Source organism: Haliotis asinina, chromosome 8 (genome assembly GCF_037392515.1).
Source record: "Haliotis asinina isolate JCU_RB_2024 chromosome 8, JCU_Hal_asi_v2, whole genome shotgun sequence".
Lineage (NCBI taxonomy): Eukaryota > Metazoa > Mollusca > Gastropoda > Lepetellida > Haliotidae > Haliotis > Haliotis asinina.
In genome coordinates, this window is record NC_090287.1 from 41,820,907 (window position 1) to 41,838,855 (window position 17,949).

The window sequence follows — 17,949 nt, forward strand, 5'->3', positions numbered from 1 at the left end:
GTGAGTGAGTGAGTGAGTGAGATAACCATACAGTTTGTAGACTGATTAAAACCTGGAGCTTCGTTCATGATAACGACTGTGGTGCTTCGGCTAAAGGCGCTTGGGCCGAGGATGGACTGCGTTTCTACGTCAACATAGTTCACAAAAAACCTAATGGCGTATGTGAATTATTCGTATGTTGTATAGGGGAGCCCCTTTATAACATCCGTAAGAATATGGAAATGCACGACGATAGCAAAGAAACGGTATCTCGAAGTACCATAAAATTTAGTTTTTACTGAAAGTATCTTTACATTTCCAGGCAACATCGTAACAGACTTTAACACGACTTAGTATAAGGTTTCACAGGTAAAGACAGTAATTTACATAGATGCTTATAACGGTCGGGGATTTTAGCATGACACAGAGAGAGGACTAAAGTCGCTCGTACACGCGTGATATCAGCAGAATGTGCCAACAAGGATCAACACTTTACTAAAAACAAACAGATCACTAACTTCGTCAAGGTGATGTTTTGCCCTCCCATCCCCTACCATCCATCCTCCGACCCCCCTCCCTTTCCCCCGTTCCCCGTCCCCAACACACCCCAAAGCTGAATGAGACATTGGAAATACGATCCGTTAAATACCCACATAGTTCTCACATATCGAATACTAATCATACCTAGCACAAGTGCGACAGGAAAAGACAACCGTTTTCTCTAGTGTCAGAGAGGTTAAAGGATATATATATAATTATGTGAAGAGGTCAGTCAATGCATGCTTACTTCACATTACCTCAAATTCAAATCCGATTTCGGACTAGAGTCACTCTTTTGTATTTAATAGGCTTTGTAACAATATTTATTCATCTCCTACAATACAACTTATCTTCGATCATTTTTCGATCATTCGCCACCAGTGTTGTCGACGAAACGAGTGCTTAAAACTAATTGTTTTGCGATGGTTAAAATATAATAATACGGTCACATGACACAAAATGGCTGCCACCATGAAAACGTGCACTTGTTTTGTAAACAAATAGATTTCTGCTCAAGTATTGCCTGACACTGAACCATTAACAGTACATTTTTCAAGTTTCTAAAACAAAAGTTTTCTCGGAATGTCTTATCATAAAATATGACATCTTTGACATATCTGAGTGGAACATAGGTTATGTCTCAATGTCAAATCGGCGGGAGCTTGTTTTACTGTTTTGACACTCAGGAAAACGCAGGAAGTGTTCATAAAGACCAGGGCATGCACCTTTGTATCAACTGTTCCCGCTTTCTACGGCTTACGCAAGCAACCCCAAAAGAACTTAATGCTTTCTCTGTTCCAAAGCATTTAGGTGCAAGAAAATGTACAAATGATGGAACTTACCGACCTGCCATACCCAGAAAACATGCGGAGGCGGTGCCTAAACATCGGTCTTTGCTACACGCAGAAGATGTGCCCAGCAAGGAAAAAGTCCTGTCCAGTCATGAGGTGTTAGCGGGAAAAACTGTTACTCGTTCAAGTCATTACATCATTGACAGAGATATTGCAAGTAATTATGCAGATGGCAAAATGACAATGGCAATGGCGGCAGTAGAGATGTGTATTACACCACACCAGCATGGGGCAGAATAAAACTAAACCAGAAAGGTCATATCTGCAGCCACCATGCTCAATGCCAATACTGACAACTTTTCATTCTTCCAACAAACAGTGATACATAACCTATTGATGAGGAAATCTAGCTGTTCCCATTATGGATCACATTCGTTGGTTTCACATTAATTTTTCAACTCGCTGTTTGCATGCACAGAGCGTGAAAAACTATTTACTTGCGGACTACTGGTGTAAATATACTCAAAAGAAAACATATATATATTTTTATGTTGACTGCAAGTTTTATTAATTCTTTTAAAAGTTTTTTGAACCAAAGACCGTTTGTCTAGCCCAGTTTATTGTCATGTCATGTTGTGGCATTCAGAATACAGACACACTCAGTGTGGTAAAAGTCACAGCCCAGTGTTTTTACTATCATGTTACATGCTATATTGAGACTTCAGTATTGTGGTATGTATTGACGGTGTGAAGTCATCATATCATTATGCCCACAATCATTTCTTGCCAAGTTCTTCAAGATTTGAGATGATGATTTGACTTATCATTTCAGGGGCAATAGCTACAGCGGTGTACCAAAACCAGCCATCCGAAAGTTGTCTCCTTGTCGAGGCAAATCCTGGTGAGTTATCTAGAATCTATCCCTTTCCGACCAATCTCATGCATACAACACATCTTCCAAGATATAACACTGTCCATCCTACCTCTGTGACACATCTACTACCCTGCCACAAGCTGGACTGAGAGGTACCATTGATGGATCTTGCAATAGTGAGTTGGGGTAGCCTAGCGTTTAAGCGTTTGCTCATCACACTGAAGATCCATGTTTCATTCCCCACATGGGTACAGTGTGTGAAGCCCATTACTGGGGTTTCCAGCTGTGATATTGCTGGTATATTGCTTAAAGCAGCATAAAACTTCACTCACTCACTCACAATGATGTAGACACTAGAATGGAGTGTATTCTGCTTCATTCTGCCTTTCCAATGTTCATTGTTGGCAGTTTAGTTACTCATCTAACCAGATGGCAATAAAAAGTGAAGCACCTGTCATTATGAAATCTGTTTGTTTCAATTACCCATTCCATAGACCAGCACATGTCCTTTGTTTCTGTCACTTGAAATGAGTGTGTGAACAAGGTGTACAAACATGTGAAAGTCTTGTTTTATTGTGGCTCTTGTACTTTCAGGGCCGGGGATATTGACAAGGGCATTCTTTGATGCAGGGTTTCAGCACATTGTAGCTGTAGAGAGCAAACAAGAGTTCCAGCCATACATGCAGGTACATCATGCACATTCCAGCATCTGCATCCTGTCATTGGGCATTGTAACCTTGAGGTAGCTGTCTCACAGGCCACTTGTCATCCTGTAAATTCTCATACAGTGTATTCCTAGTTCTGTCTCCAGTACAGATATTATGATCATGATGATGGCTTTGGTTTGAACTGAGACAACTTGAACTTTTTAACAGTTGACTCATTGCCTCATCTCAGTTTACTTTCTGTGTTTACACTTACACATGATTACTCACAAAATGATTTTGGCATTTAGGCCCTGAAAAATCCCAAACCATGAAAGACAACAATGACAATGAAGACACAACTAGGGATTTCATGGATGAATGTGGTAGTTACACATAAATTGTCTGATCAGAGATCTCCAGATCTTGCTCTTATTTTGTACTCTGTGAACTTATTTCCCATTCAAAATTTAAATTCATATATTAAATGTCTCCAGCAAAACAACCAATCAGTTTAATTGTTTCCCCAGAAGGCCATATCCTATGTATGTAAGAAAGCATTAGCTGTGAAATTAAACCTTCGACTCAAATGATGCAGTTTTTTTCTGAACATGCTTACTGTTCCAGCAGGGGTGTTAGCATGCCTGCCTGTCAGAAGTGCAAGGGAAGACTTCCTATGTTGTTATGCCATTGTATTTCTACCTTTGTGTACAGACAATAGAGAAGACAGTGGGCCCAGACAAACTCAAGTATTTCGACTTTGATCCCTTCATCTTGTGGAGGCGGGACATGATCACAAACAAGTATGATGCCACATACAAGGAAGTAGAAAACAGCATTGCCCAGTACATAATATCCAGGTTGGAGACAGGTCAGACATAGTAGATAGGTAGCAGCTGTTCAGCGCATGCGCATATGGGAGAGGAAGTTTCGACCACATGTTGCCATTGTCCAGTTTGAACCAAAGCTACATTCCCTTTTTAAAGTATTTCTCTTGTGTTGTTAGGCAGTTAGCATCATCATGATTGTGTGCACACTTGTCTAGTTTACTTTCCATTCGTATGACATGCTTGACAGTAATATTTTCAACATATTCAATACCTTTTCGACACGAGGTCATTCACTGTTGCTCATAAATTTGACAGATGCATAGATCTTAATGCGCATGCGAAGTAGAGGTCAGAGTTCATTGATGTTAAAATTTTGTAGTTTCATATTATTTCTATACCATTTTTACTATTTCAGTAGCAAGGTATTATGTTTATTTTGCTATTTCCATGATTAATATGGGCTTTCTGCATTTTGTGCACAGTGGGAAAGTTTCCTTTGGTTGGCCTGTGTATGTTGAACATTATTGGTTGAAATCTGTTTTTCAACATGGCACTTCACAACTTCTACAGACGTTCCTGTCAGTGTGTTCGGTGTTTTGAGTAAAAACAAGGAGTATCCCTTCCTCTCCTACCTGTCTAAGACCTTTGCCTTGGGGGAAGGACTGTTCTCTGTCAGGCCAAGGAACTGGTTCTTGTTTGTATCTGCCAAAATGTATCTGGTGAGTCTTCTCAGTGTGTCATCATGCCCCTGTGATGTATGACCTGAGTGACAGTGTGCCATTATGCCCCTGTGATGTTTGATCTGAGTGACAGTGTGCCATTATGCCCCTGTGATGTTTGATCTGAGTGACAGTGTGCCATTATGCCCCTGTGATGTTTGATCTGAGTGACAGTGTGTGATTATGCCCCTGTGATGTATGACCTGAGTGACAGTGTGCCATTATGCCCCTGTGATGTTTGATCTGAGTGACAATGTGTGATTATGCCCCTGTGATGTATGACCTAGAACCCTTTGTGTCATACCCCTGAGATGTATGACCTGGGTGACAGTGTGTCATCATGGCCAGTGATGTTTGACCTGGTGACAATCTGTCATCATTCCCAGTGGTGTATCACCGAGTGATAGTGTGTCATTATGCCACTAGTTATGTATGACCTGGATGACAGTGTGTTGTCATACCCCAGTGATGTATGACCTGGCTGATAGTGTGTTATCATGCCCCAGTGATGTATGACCTGGCCGATAGTGTGTTATCATGCCCCAGTGATGTATGACCTGGCTGATAGTGTGTTATCATGCCCCAGTGATGTATGACCTGGCTGAAAGACCCAGGTCATACAACGCTGGGACATGATGAAGCACTATCAATCAGGTCATAAATCACTCTTGCATGATGGCACACTATCAGTTAGGTCATATATCACAGGGGCATCTTGATGATATATGACATGGAGATACTGTGTCATCATTAAAAAGTGACGTATGACCTACCATGGCCACACAATGTGCCTTGCTACTCGTGCACTCAACTGCTGGGTTGCCAGGATGTGCTGCTTTACAGACTGCAGTGAGATGAATGGAATATAGCTGTTTGTTCAACAACAAACAGAGAAAGCATCTGGATGTTGTGACGTAAGGCCACCTGGCATTCCCGCTGGCTAACAACTGCTCTGTTTCTTTAGCAACTGAAAATTTGTCGGGGTGATGTTTGGTCGTCTGTCTTCTACAACAAAGTGGCTGTCATCCTTTACAGTTTCTTTGACTTCAAGTTGGTGATGGAGGTGAGTGAAAGTAGCTTCAAGAATATATCCTATAAATATGAATTTATACCATGCCTCTTGAACTTTGTGCTTATTGGTCGCTATCAGCATTAATGTGAAATTGTTGAGACATCTAACACTGGCAATGTTATTTTCAGCTTGAACACAACAAATTTGCACCCCCATTCAGAAAGAAAATCAAGAAAGTGGTAAGTTACATCATGTCTTTTCTGAGGATACATTTTAATGTTTTATTTTAAAAAAGGGATAGAATAAAATAAAGCCATTGCTTGTTAATAATTACTGTGTGTTGAGAACTGAAAGTAGTGTTGTGTTGTGTGACTGTCTGTGTTGAGGACTGAGTGTAGTGTTGTGTCACTGTGTATTTTGAGAACAGTCTAAGTAAACTTATCCTCAGTACTTTTGACCCGTGAAGGTCCCGGGGTAGAATAGGCCTTCAGCAACCCATGCTTGCCATAAAAGACGACTCAGCTTGTCGTAAGAGGCGACTAACGGGATCGGGTGGTCAGACTCGCTGACTTGGTTGACACATGTCATCGGTTCCCAATTGCGCAGATTGATGCTCATGTTGTTGATCACTGGATTGTCTGGTCCAGACTCGATTATTTACAGACCGCCGCCATATAGCTGTAATATTGCTGAGTGCGGCGTAAAACTAAACTCACTCACTCACTCACTCAGTACTTTTCATTACACTCCACCACTGAGTCTAACAAAACTTAGTAGAAGATCGCGTCAGGTAACCTTTGAGCGACCAATGACCATCCAGTGACCATGACCATCAAACGGGAGACGCTTAAATAGATTTAACCAATTAGATAACAGCTACTATTATGGACTTTCAAAATATTCAGGACACTGACACAGATCTCTCCACAAACCAAAATCCACATATAACACAGTAATTTGACCTGCAGTATATACACTTTGGGGTTTCTTTTGACATGGTTACCATTATCTAATATTTCTGCACGATGATATCCTTGAATATTGCCAAAAACACTTTTTTCAGCGACTGTTTACTCACTGTTGTCATGGTTGTATGTAGGCCGTGTGCATCGCCTGGAAGCGGGCATACGCTAAATAGCATTCAGAATTGTTCGAGTATGAACCTTTTCGAGATAAAATGTTCAAAAGGTATGTGCAAATGTGCACTTTCGCAATTTGGTAAGCTGTGTTCTGATTGGTCAATCTCAAAGGTTACCTGATGCAACCTCCCATAAGGTTTTGTTAGACTCACTAGTGGAGTGTAACGAAAAGTACCGAGACTAAGTTTACTTAGACTGATGTTGAGAACTGAGTCTAGTGTAGTGTTGTGTCACAGGGTCTTTTGAGAAATGAGGGTAGTGTTGTGTCACGAAGTCTGTTGAGGACTGAGTGTAGTGTTGTGTAACTATGTCTGTTGAGGACCGAGTCTAGTGTTGTTTTGTGTCACAGTATGTTGAGGACTGAGTGTAGTGTTGTGTCACTGTGTCTGTTGAGGATCAAGTGTAGTGTATTGTCACTGTGTCTGTTGAGGACTGAGTTTAGTGGTATATCACTGTCTGTTGTACAGACCCGGCTATACCCCGAGTGTGATGTCAACACAAAGTACCTTGTGCAGCTGTCAGTGAAGCCAAACGTAGAACAGATTCTTCCTCCCAGTGAGATCACCACCTTTGCCATGTTCCTGAAACAGCTGCTGTTCAGGAGGAATGACAGGTTCATCCCTCGAATGGAGTAAGTTCATTTTATCACCTCACCTCAAGTCTATAAGGAGAATCTGTCATTTATTGCAGGGTGAGACTTTTTTCATGCACAGAAAATGACCACAAAATAAAGCCCCCCTCTAATATTTGTCATATTTGTCATGACTCATGTCATGTACATTTTCTTCATAACCTACCCTGGAAAGACAAAATGAAAAAGCCCTAAATTTATTCTCATAAATTGTCCTTTTCCCCATGATATTGTCCTTTTCTTCTGTGACATTCTAAGCTCTTCCCTTTGATAAATATTTACAGCTGAGGTTCTTTTGAAAGTGACTGAAATAAGGCATATTGCTGAAAGAATGCAGTCAAACATGTGATAATTGTTTGATCGCCATTCTGGAAGTTGAAAAGCAGTGATGTAGCACACTACCTTATGGATGACAACTTCTTGTTTATTGCATTGAGTGATGTTTCAGTGTTGATTCTTACACGGTTTGCAAACTTAAAGTGCAAAAATATAATTTTTGCTTGAAAAAAGTCTAAGAATCCACACCAAAACATTGCTCATTGTAATAAATAAGAAGTTGATATGTATCAAGTCACATGCTTTATTAAAGATATAAGTGTTTGTAAGTAGCTGGTGTCACTAGTATTATTTAGGTGCTGCTATTGTGGTTTGTAATCGGTGTGCTTGTGTCAACAGACAACTGATCCCTGGGTGTGGGCTGCACCTGATCCAGGCCAGGTTCTCCATGATGCAGCTAGTGATGGACCTGACTCCTGCACAGCTGCTGCAGGTCTTCAAGGTCAGTAGTCCCAACACAATCAGAGCAGGGGCTACATGGGGATGACATGGGGATGACAGAAGTCACTACATAGTGATGACATAGGGATGACAGAAGTCGCTACATGGGGATGACATGGGGATGACAGCAGTCACTACATAGTGATGACGTGGGGATGACAGCAGTCACTACATAGTGATGACATGGGGATGACAGAGGTCACTACATAGTGATGACATGGCGATGACAGAAGTCACTACATGGGGATGACATGGAGATGACTGTGACAGGGTCTGTTATCGTGGCGTATCTCCCAAGCGCAACATCCAATGACAAAGGAATTTCGCATAATGCATGCCCAGCACGTGCTACACGTGCATACAGAAGTTAGCTCCTGTAAATGTACTGGAGAAGTCGCAATCACTAATGCAATAGAGATTGACACTTACTGACAGAAATGCCTCCGAGGCAGTATCTCGTTGAAGCAACAAAATGGAGAATTGTGGGGATGATAGAGGGGGGACATCATTAAGTGAAGTTGCCCGGCAGATGGGTAAATCAAAAAGTGTAATTTCTCGCCTGTGGGATAAGTACCGTCAAAAGGGTGGGGTTGCAACGAGACCTGGGCGTGGTAGACCAAAATCAACGAGACCACAACAGGATCACCTCATTACGTTAATTGCTCTACTCGATAGGTTTAAATCGGCCCCTGCCTTCAATAGAGAATTCCGCACACTCACTGGAAGACGCATTTCAACCTCAACCGTTAAAAACCGACTCTATCAAGCTCGTCTGAAAGCAAGACGGCCTTTTAAGGGTGTCACCCTTTCAGCTCATATTTAATGCCAAAGATTTGCATGGGCTAGGCAGCATCAGGGACGGGCTATGCGCCACTGGCGTTACACCATGTTCTCTGGTGAGTCAAGGTTTTGCTTATGATTCACAGATGGCAGAAAAGGTTGTTGGCGTCAGAGCGGGGAGCGTTATGCCAGAGCAGCAATTCTTGACCATGATCGATATGGATGTGGTAGTGTCATGGTGTGGGGTGGGATTACACATGACAGACGATCAGATTTGGTCATCATTAACAGAGCCATGACTGGTCAGCGATACGTTGACCAAATATTGCGTCCTGTTGTGGCTCCATTGGCTAGAGATATCGGCCGAAATTTTGTATTCCAAGATGATAATGCCAGACCACATCGGGCCCGAATTATCTCAGCTTATCTCCGACAAGAAGGTATCCAGACATTGGACTGGCCCTCTAAGTCCCCAGACCTGTCCCCAATTGAACATCTCTGGGACGTTCTTGGTCGAAGGGTGTACGCCAGGGACCCAGGACCCGCCAACCTGGCCCAGCTTGGTGCAGCTCTCCAAGAGGAATGGCGGGCAATACCACGGGCTACCATCCGGAAATTGATTAACAGTGTTGCCCAACATGGTGGACACACCAGATATTGAACTTAGTGGATTTAGTGGATATTTAAAGCAGTTTCAAATTCGCTATTATTTCATTAGTTCCCTTATTTCTTGTTGGTAGTATATATGGGGATGACAGAAGTCGCTACATGTTGCCATATGGAGATGACAGCAGTCTTTACATGGGGAGGAAATGGGGATAACAGCAGTCACTACATGGGGATGACACTAGTCACTACATGGGGATGACAGCAGTCGTTACATGGGAATGACAGTAGTTTTTACATGGGGATGACAGAAGTCATTACATGGGGATGACAGAAGTCATTACATGAGGATAACAGTCGCTACATGGTGATGACATGGGGATGACTGCAGTCTCTTTATGGGGATGACAGCAGTCACTGCATGTGATGACGGGATGACAGTCACTTTATGGGGATGACGGAGGTCACTACATGGGGATGACAGCAGTCGCTACATGGGGATGACATGGGGATGACAGCAGTCGCTACAGGAGGATAACAGCAGTCACTACATGGGTATAACAGCAGTCTTACATGGGGAAGACCGCAGTCGTTACATGGGGATGACAGTAGTTGTTACATGGGGATGACAGAAGTCATTACATGAGGATAACAGTCGCTACATGGTGATGACATGGGGGATGACAGCAGTTGTTACATGGGGATGTCAGCAGTCGCTACATGGGGATGACAGAAGTCACTACATAGTGATGACATGGGGGATGACAGCAGTTGTTACATGGGGATGTCAGCAGTCGCTACATGGGGATGACAGCAGTCACTACATAGTGATGACATGGGGATAACAGCAGTCACTTATGGGGATTACAGAGGTCACTACATGGTAATGACTTGGGTATGACAGCAGTCACTACATGGGGATGACATGGGGATGACAGCAGTCGCTTCAGGAGGATAACAGCAGTCACTACATGTGGATAACAGCAGTCGTTCCATGGGGATGACAGCAGTCGTTACATGGGGATAACAGCAGTCGTTACATGTGGATGACAGTAGTCACTACATGGGGATAACAGCAGTCGTTCCATGAGGATAACAGTAGTCGTTACATGGGGATAACAGTAGTCGTTACATGTGGATGACAGTAGTCACTACATGGGGATAACAGCAGTTGTTCCATGGGGATAACAGTAGTCGTTACATGGGGATAACAGTAGTCGTTACATGGGGACAACAGCAGTCATTACATGTGGATGACAGTAGTCGTTACATGGGGATAACAGCAGTCGTTACATGGGGAAAACAGCAGTCGTTACATGGGGATGACAGTAGTCGTTACATTTAGTCGTTACATGTGGATAACAGTAGTCTTTACATGGGGATAACAGCAGTCGTTCCATGGGAATAACAGTAGTTGTTACATGGGGATAACAGCAGTCGTTACATGGGGATGACAGTAGTCACTACATGGGGATAACAGCAGTCATTACATGTGGATGACAGCAGTCGTTCCATGGGGATAACAGCAGTCGTTACGTGGGGATAACAGCAGTCGTTACATGTGGATGACAGTAGTCGTTACATGGGAATAACAGCAGTCGTTACATGGGGATAACAGTAGTCGTTACATGAGGATAACAGCAGTCGTTACATGTGGATAACAGTAGTCACTACATGGGGATAACAGTAGACGTTACATGGGGATAACAGTAGTCGTTACATGGGGATAACAGCAGTTGTTACATGTGGATGACAGTAGTCGTTACATGGGGATAACAGCAGTCACTACATGGGGATGACAGCAGTTGTTCCATGGGGATAACAGTAGTCACTACATGGGGATAACAGCAGTTGTTCCATGGGGATAACAGTAGTCACTACATGGGGATAACAGCAGTTGTTCCATGGGGATAACAGTAGTCGTTACATGTGGATGACAGTAGTCACTACATGGGGATAACAGCAGTTGTTCCATGGGGATAACAGTAGTCGTTACATGGGGATGACAGTAGTCGTTACATGGGGATGACAGTAGTCGTTACATGGGGATGACAGTAGTTGTTACATGGGGATGACAGAAGTCATTACATGAGGATAACAGTCGCTACATGGTGATGACATGGGGGATGACAGCAGTTGTTACATGGGGATGTCAGCAGTCGCTACATGGGGATGACAGCAGTCACTACATAGTGATGACATGGGGATAACAGCAGTCACTTATGGGGATTACAGAGGTCACTACATGTGGATGACTTGGGTATGACAGCAGTCGCTACATGGGGATGACAGCAGTCGCTTCAGGAGGATAACAGCAGTCACTACATGGGGATAACAGCAGTCGTTCCATGGGGATAACAGCAGTCGTTACATGGGGATAACAGCAGTCGTTACATGTGGATAACAGTAGTCGTTACATGGGGATAACAGCAGTTGTTCCATGGGGATAACAGTAGTCGTTACATGGGGATAACAGTAGTCGTTACATGGGGATAACAGTAGTCGTTACATGTGGATGACAGTAGTCGTTACATGGGGATAACAGCAGTTGTTACATGGGGATAACAGCAGTCGTTACATGTGGATGACAGTAGTCGTTACATTTAGTCGTTACATGTGGATAACAGTAGTCGTTACATGGGGATAACAGCAGTCGTTCCATGGGGATAACAGTAGTTGTTACATGGGGATAACAGCAGTCGTTACATGGGGATGACAAAAGTCACTACATGGGGATAACAGCAGTTGTTCCATGGGGATAACAGCAGTCGTTACATGGGGATAACAGCAGTCGTTACATGTGGATGACAGTAGTCGTTACATGGGGATAACAGCAGTCGTTACATGGGGATGACAGTAGTCACTACATGTGGATGACAGTAGTCGTTACATGGGGATAACAGTAGTCGTTACATGTGGATAACAGTAGTCGTTACATGTGGATGACAGTAGTTGTTTCATGGGGATAGAAGCAGTCACTACATGGGGATAACAGTAGTCACTACATAGGGATAACAGCAGTTGTTCCATGGGGATAACAGTAGTCGTTACATGGGGATAACAGCAGTTGTTCCATGGGGATAACAGTAGTCGTTACATGGGGATAACAGCAGTTGTTCCATGGGGATAACAGTAGTCGTTACATGTGGATGACAGTAGTCACTGCATGGGGATAACAGCAGTTGTTCCATGGGGATAACAGTAGTCGTTACATGGGGATAACAGTAGTCGTTACATGGGGATGACAGTAGTCACTACATGGGGATAACAGCAGTTGTTCCATGGGGATAACAGTAGTCGTTTCAGGGGGATAACAGTAGTCATTACATGGGGATGACAGTAGTCATTACATGGGGATGACAGTAGTCGTTACATGGGGATGACAGTAGTCGTTACATGTGGATGACAGTAGTCACTACATGGGGATAACAGCAGTTGTTCCATGTGGATAACAGTAGTCATTACATGGGGATAACAGTAGTCGTTACATGTGGATGACAGTAGTCACTACATGTCAATGACAGCAGTTGCTACATAGGAAACACTACACGACACTAGAAAGTGGAAAGGAGGCCACCTTTTATGCGGGGTGGTAAAAACATGTCAATATGGTCAAGTCATGAACTACTTGAATAACTCAAGGCACTTCAAACCCACATCTGACATCATGATCGAAGGCTGCTGACACGCCGACTGTTTCCAGTCATTTGCCACCCACAATTAATTGCCAAAGCTAACCACTGTCATGTGGACAAAATATCTAAGTATTCATCAAAATATATTTTGAACTTACCTTACCGTAGGTCTTATGCATATTACCTGGCCACGTGTGTATGTCATGGTGTCACCATTATGCTTTGTTTTCACCATATTTGTCGTTATGGTTGCTATGTTTCTAGTTTTCTACCTGTGTTGCAGTTTTGTAGGGGCAGCCATCTTAGTTGTCACTTTCCCTGCCACGCTTATTTGGGTGTGGAGGCGCCACCCTGATGCGGACGCCAGCTTCGTCCCTTGCTTCAGTCATTGTGTCTTCATTGCCAGTGCCGGAATTTCCCCAACTACAGCAGTGTTGTTCTTGTTGGATCCAGCGCCGGCACAAGCGCCAATGTCTCCACTATCTACACCAACACTGAGGACAACGATAACGTCAGTGTTGACCCTTTCTTCAGCTATCGTGTCTTAATCGCCTGCGCCTGTACACCTCTCCCTACTAGGGTGGTGAACTTGTTGGATCCAGTGCCGGTACCAGTGTCGATGCCTCCTCTACCTACGCCACACCAATGCCTATGCCATCTGCTTGTCAGAGCTTGGACTGCCGCATACCTGGTGTGTCTTCATCTCATACCCTCTCTCGGGAGGAAGACTTACAGCTCCAGCTTGCGGAAGAGCGTGCTCGGTGTGTAGAAGCCGAATGCTCCCAGCATTCCAGAAGATCACGATCCAGCTCCCCAGCTGTTGGTCTCAGAGTCCTCATCATGGCCATCGCTGCTGCTCAACGTCCAAATCACGTTTTCCAGATTCTTCTTACAACATTAGGTAAGACAGTCAATCGGCTCCGGTACCTCAACGTTCAGCACCAGAGCGACTTGATACACTGGTTGTGTCCTGGGACGACTCCAAAGAGCATTTTTTTCTCTGCGGTTTATAATGAAGACAAGCTGGATGATATGGATGATGTGGATACCTACCGCCCCCGTCTTTCTTCTGCCATTTATGAGTAGATAGCGAACAGATTGCTGTATTTCCCGTTGTCTTCACTATGGCTCCAAGAGCTATACAACCGCTCAAAATTTTTTAACCCTTGCTCGTGGCAGGTAGAATTATAGTGACACTTGTTACGAGCTCCTTTCACCTCTCAGTTTCTGTTCAATGGGAAGATTCCTGAAATTTACCATCAGCATGCTGAGCTCATGATCACCATGGTGTCCCTGTCAACCTTTGAAGTCATAGGTTCTGCCTTTCATGGCAAGCCATCAAGGGCTAGAGGCAAGCGTAGTTATGTCCTCTGCAGGGAAGCCATCCGTCGTGCTTTCACCAGAGGCTGTGGTCGCGGCAAGTCTGACTCCGATGGTTAGCGCCATCAGCAGGATCCTTCCTGGGTTCCCCCCTTTGATGCCCGGCAGGGGTAGGAGGAAGCGTCCTTACTAAGGTTGTTGAAGATATGAACCACCACGACTGGTTCCTCCTTACAAACAAGCAAACGGCACTAACATTAGGTTGCTAGCAGCAGCAAGGAGTTCAACAGCATTATTTATGACACTTCATTGAGACCATGTACTACAGTCAACCTGTATCAACGTGGGGAAGCAGGGCATTTGCTTCACAGCTCCTGTATTAGATGACCATGGTGTTATCTCCTGTTTAAGATCACTGATACAATGACCTGAGGGGCAGTCGACATATGTCAGTATTAAGCGGCAGAAGAATTCATGCGCTTTTACTGAGTCTTCTATACTTGTACTCACTCATGTTTTTCCGGGACAAGTCGAATAATAACGGAGTTCAGATAAAACTATTTGCTAGTGAGGGAATCACTGACAGCACAAGATTCCACGATGATTTCCGGTGACATCACATCTACAATGTGCTTGTCCTGAAAGTCAATGCTACTAGTGCTCATTTGTCAGGGAGCCATCTACAACGTTGGATAGGAAGCATGATAAATGCAGTCTAAAGCGGCATTTGATTGTCTTCCTGATGCAAAGAGGTCTTGTCTTCTACAGCTGATTCAGCGTTGTACATGTTTCTGGGTGTCAACAGCAACATAATTATGTCAGTTTCTACCACAACAGCCAGTCAGCTGTAAGTAGTCTTCACATGAAGGACAGCTCGCTCACATCTAAACTATGTTGACGACCTGATGACAAAGTGTACCAGGTACTAATGTCTTCATTACAGATACTTCATGTACCTGTTCGTATTACCTCTTCATGAATATTCAGCTGATTGAAACTTTCCTGCAGAAACGTCTATGGTGTACACAGAATGGTATCGCATTGCTAGTAGATAGACAAAGTCAGGGTTGTATCTGACACACATTAGATCCATTCTTCGCAACACATGGTGTTGAGACAAGATTCAAGCCATGATACCGCAAGCTCTGCTCTCTCCGTTACGGCTATGACAGTGGCAGTGTCCTCTCTGCCTACTCACCTCAGCATTTGGCCCATCAGATAAGATTTTATCCATGCCCTTTTCTACGTTACTGACTTTCACCTCTGGTGGTCGCCCAGCAGCTCACCTGGCCTGCCACTGAATAGGTACCCACTTAGGCTTACCATTTGGTCTCATGGTTTACCTTCATATTGTTGAATGTGTTTTTTTCCAATGGGTTCCTTGAGTTAATATCTGTTTTCCTGCGTCAGGTCTTCCTGATCCTGACTACAGTTAGTTTCTCGGGTCCTAGTTGCATGTGCTTTGGTAGTTGGATTGGTCCTCTGGAACCTGACACTACCTTCCTGCTGTCGAAGCTATATGCATAATACCTATAGTAAGTTAAGTTAAAAATTTATTAAAATCTAAATATTTTAGATATTTAAATGCTTACCTTACCATAGGGCGGTGATTCCCTCCCAACGCTGGACGCTCCTCCCCACTCTGGGCTTTTCAGACCTGCTTTCCACTAAAAGGGATTTCTTAATAATCCGCGCTTGCAGGGTGAGGAGATCATGCTACTCCTGTGCCCATACACTCGTCGATACATGAGGTAGCCATTTGAGGAAATGGCAGATCAACGACTGTCTGATCTCTTTTATGCAAAGCTTGAGGTAATATGCATAAGACCTGTGATAAGGTAAGTATTTAAATATCTACAATATTTAGATTTTAATAAATTTGCTTCTTTGGAAAACTGTAGTTTGATTGTTTGGGAGTTTCTGTTTTTGTCAGATCTGATATAATTTACTAATGATATGAGAAAGTGCTAAATGTGAGTTATCTGTTTTCAGTCACTTCTCACCTGGCCAGAGTATCCAGACTCTCCCCTGTCCTTCATCTTGACAGAGAGGTCAGAGGTCGACATTGATGAGGAAGAGGTCAAGGACAAATTAAAAGAGGAGGAGGACAAGTTGAAATATGAAGATATTGCATTTGAAGGCAGCAGGGTGGTCCATGGTGGTGACTGATGCACGAGTCTTTGCCAAGGTCCTGAGGTCAGCAGGGTGGTCCATGGTGGTGACCGATGCACCAGTCTTTACTAAGGTCCTGAGTTAAGCAGGGTGGTCCATAGTTGCGACTGAGGTCCATGGGGTGAATGATGCATCTGTCTTTACCAAGGTCCTGAGGTCAGCAGGGTGGCCCATGGCAGTGACAGATGCACCAGTCTTACTCAGGGTCCTGGAAGTCAGCATGCTGGTCCATGGTGGTGACCGATCTGCGGGGTGGTGTGTGGTTTGTTGTGTATGTGTGTCACAATAATCTATTTCTGATGCTATGGTGTGCAAATGATAGTAATATTCCTCATCATATTGTGTATAGGAGTGAAGAATACTTTGGTGAGAATATAATGCCTTCTTGTCAATGCACATCAGGTTTGTGATTATCTCCCTTGGATTAGTTGAGTCTCGAGTCTCATAATCTCTTCAGTGATCAAAGAATTTGAGCTTACACCAACTACTTGTCCCTCATGACAATGCGAGCAGTACACACTTGTCCAAGTGACTTGCTTGACTTGCTTCCCCTCTGCAGCTGTATCACCGGTAGGTCTTTCACACGTCTGTTTGCTGCAGAAACAACACAACGTGTCTCGTGGAACAACTGCAAATGCCTTTTGAACTCAATGTAAATTGAGAAAATATTTCTTTAGGAGATAAACATCATGTGTTGGCCAATTTCCGGGTGTTATTGAGTATTTGAGGCATGAAAATCCATTTGTAACCGATGGCATCAGCGTGACAATAGACTTTTCAATGACGTCACCACTGCTGACAACAAAACAATTGTTTGCTATGTTTCTATGTGTCATTACGCATCGAAGAGTCTTGATGTGAAACGCTTTGGTCTTGTTTCAGTGAGTGAGTGAGTGAGTGAGTGAGTTTGGTTTTATTACTGCATTGTCACGACAGGGGACACCAGAACTGGGCTTCACATATTGTACCCATGTGGGGAATTGAACTCAGGTGTATAACATGGTGAGTGAAGGCCTTAGCCACTGCCCCGTCCCTCAAGTTCAAAGCCCTCTGACCCCCCGAAGGTCCCTGGGTAGAATATGCCTTCAGCAACCCATGTTTGCCATAAAAGGCGACTCAGCTTGTCGTAAGAGGCGACTAACGGGATCGGGTGGTCAGGCTCGCTGACTTGGTTCACATATGTCATCGGTTCCCAACTGCGCAGGTCGATGCTCATGTTGTTGATCACGGGATTGTCTGGTCCAGACTCGATTATTTACAGACCGCCGCCATATAGCTGTAATATTGCTGAGTGCACCGTAAAACTAAACTCACTCACTCACTCACTCAAAGCCCTCTAAACATACTGCTGCTCTGTAATCGCTGCAGATTGATGTGTCGGCCTTTCTGGGTCATTTTCACCAGCGTCTGTATTGTGTCACTAGAGGCATGTACATCGCTGGACTTAAAAGGTTAGTTTAGATGTGAATAATGTATTGAATAAAACATATTCAACTTTTA

The 17,949-nt window shown here is 43.7% G+C and overlaps 1 protein-coding gene across 1 annotated transcript; it reads left to right on the top strand.

Annotated features, from left to right (window-relative positions):
- Positions 1–966: 966 nt before the first annotated feature.
- On the top strand, positions 967–17,949 carry LOC137294992 (dimethyladenosine transferase 2, mitochondrial-like). The gene is made up of 10 exons (XM_067826231.1): positions 967–1,527; positions 2,143–2,211; positions 2,779–2,870; positions 3,543–3,699; positions 4,229–4,377; positions 5,342–5,440; positions 5,578–5,628; positions 6,996–7,159; positions 7,835–7,937; positions 16,270–17,949. Exons 1-10 carry the CDS (start codon positions 1,155–1,157, stop codon positions 16,444–16,446), a joined length of 1,434 nt encoding a protein of 477 aa, XP_067682332.1. The 5' UTR covers positions 967–1,154; the 3' UTR covers positions 16,447–17,949.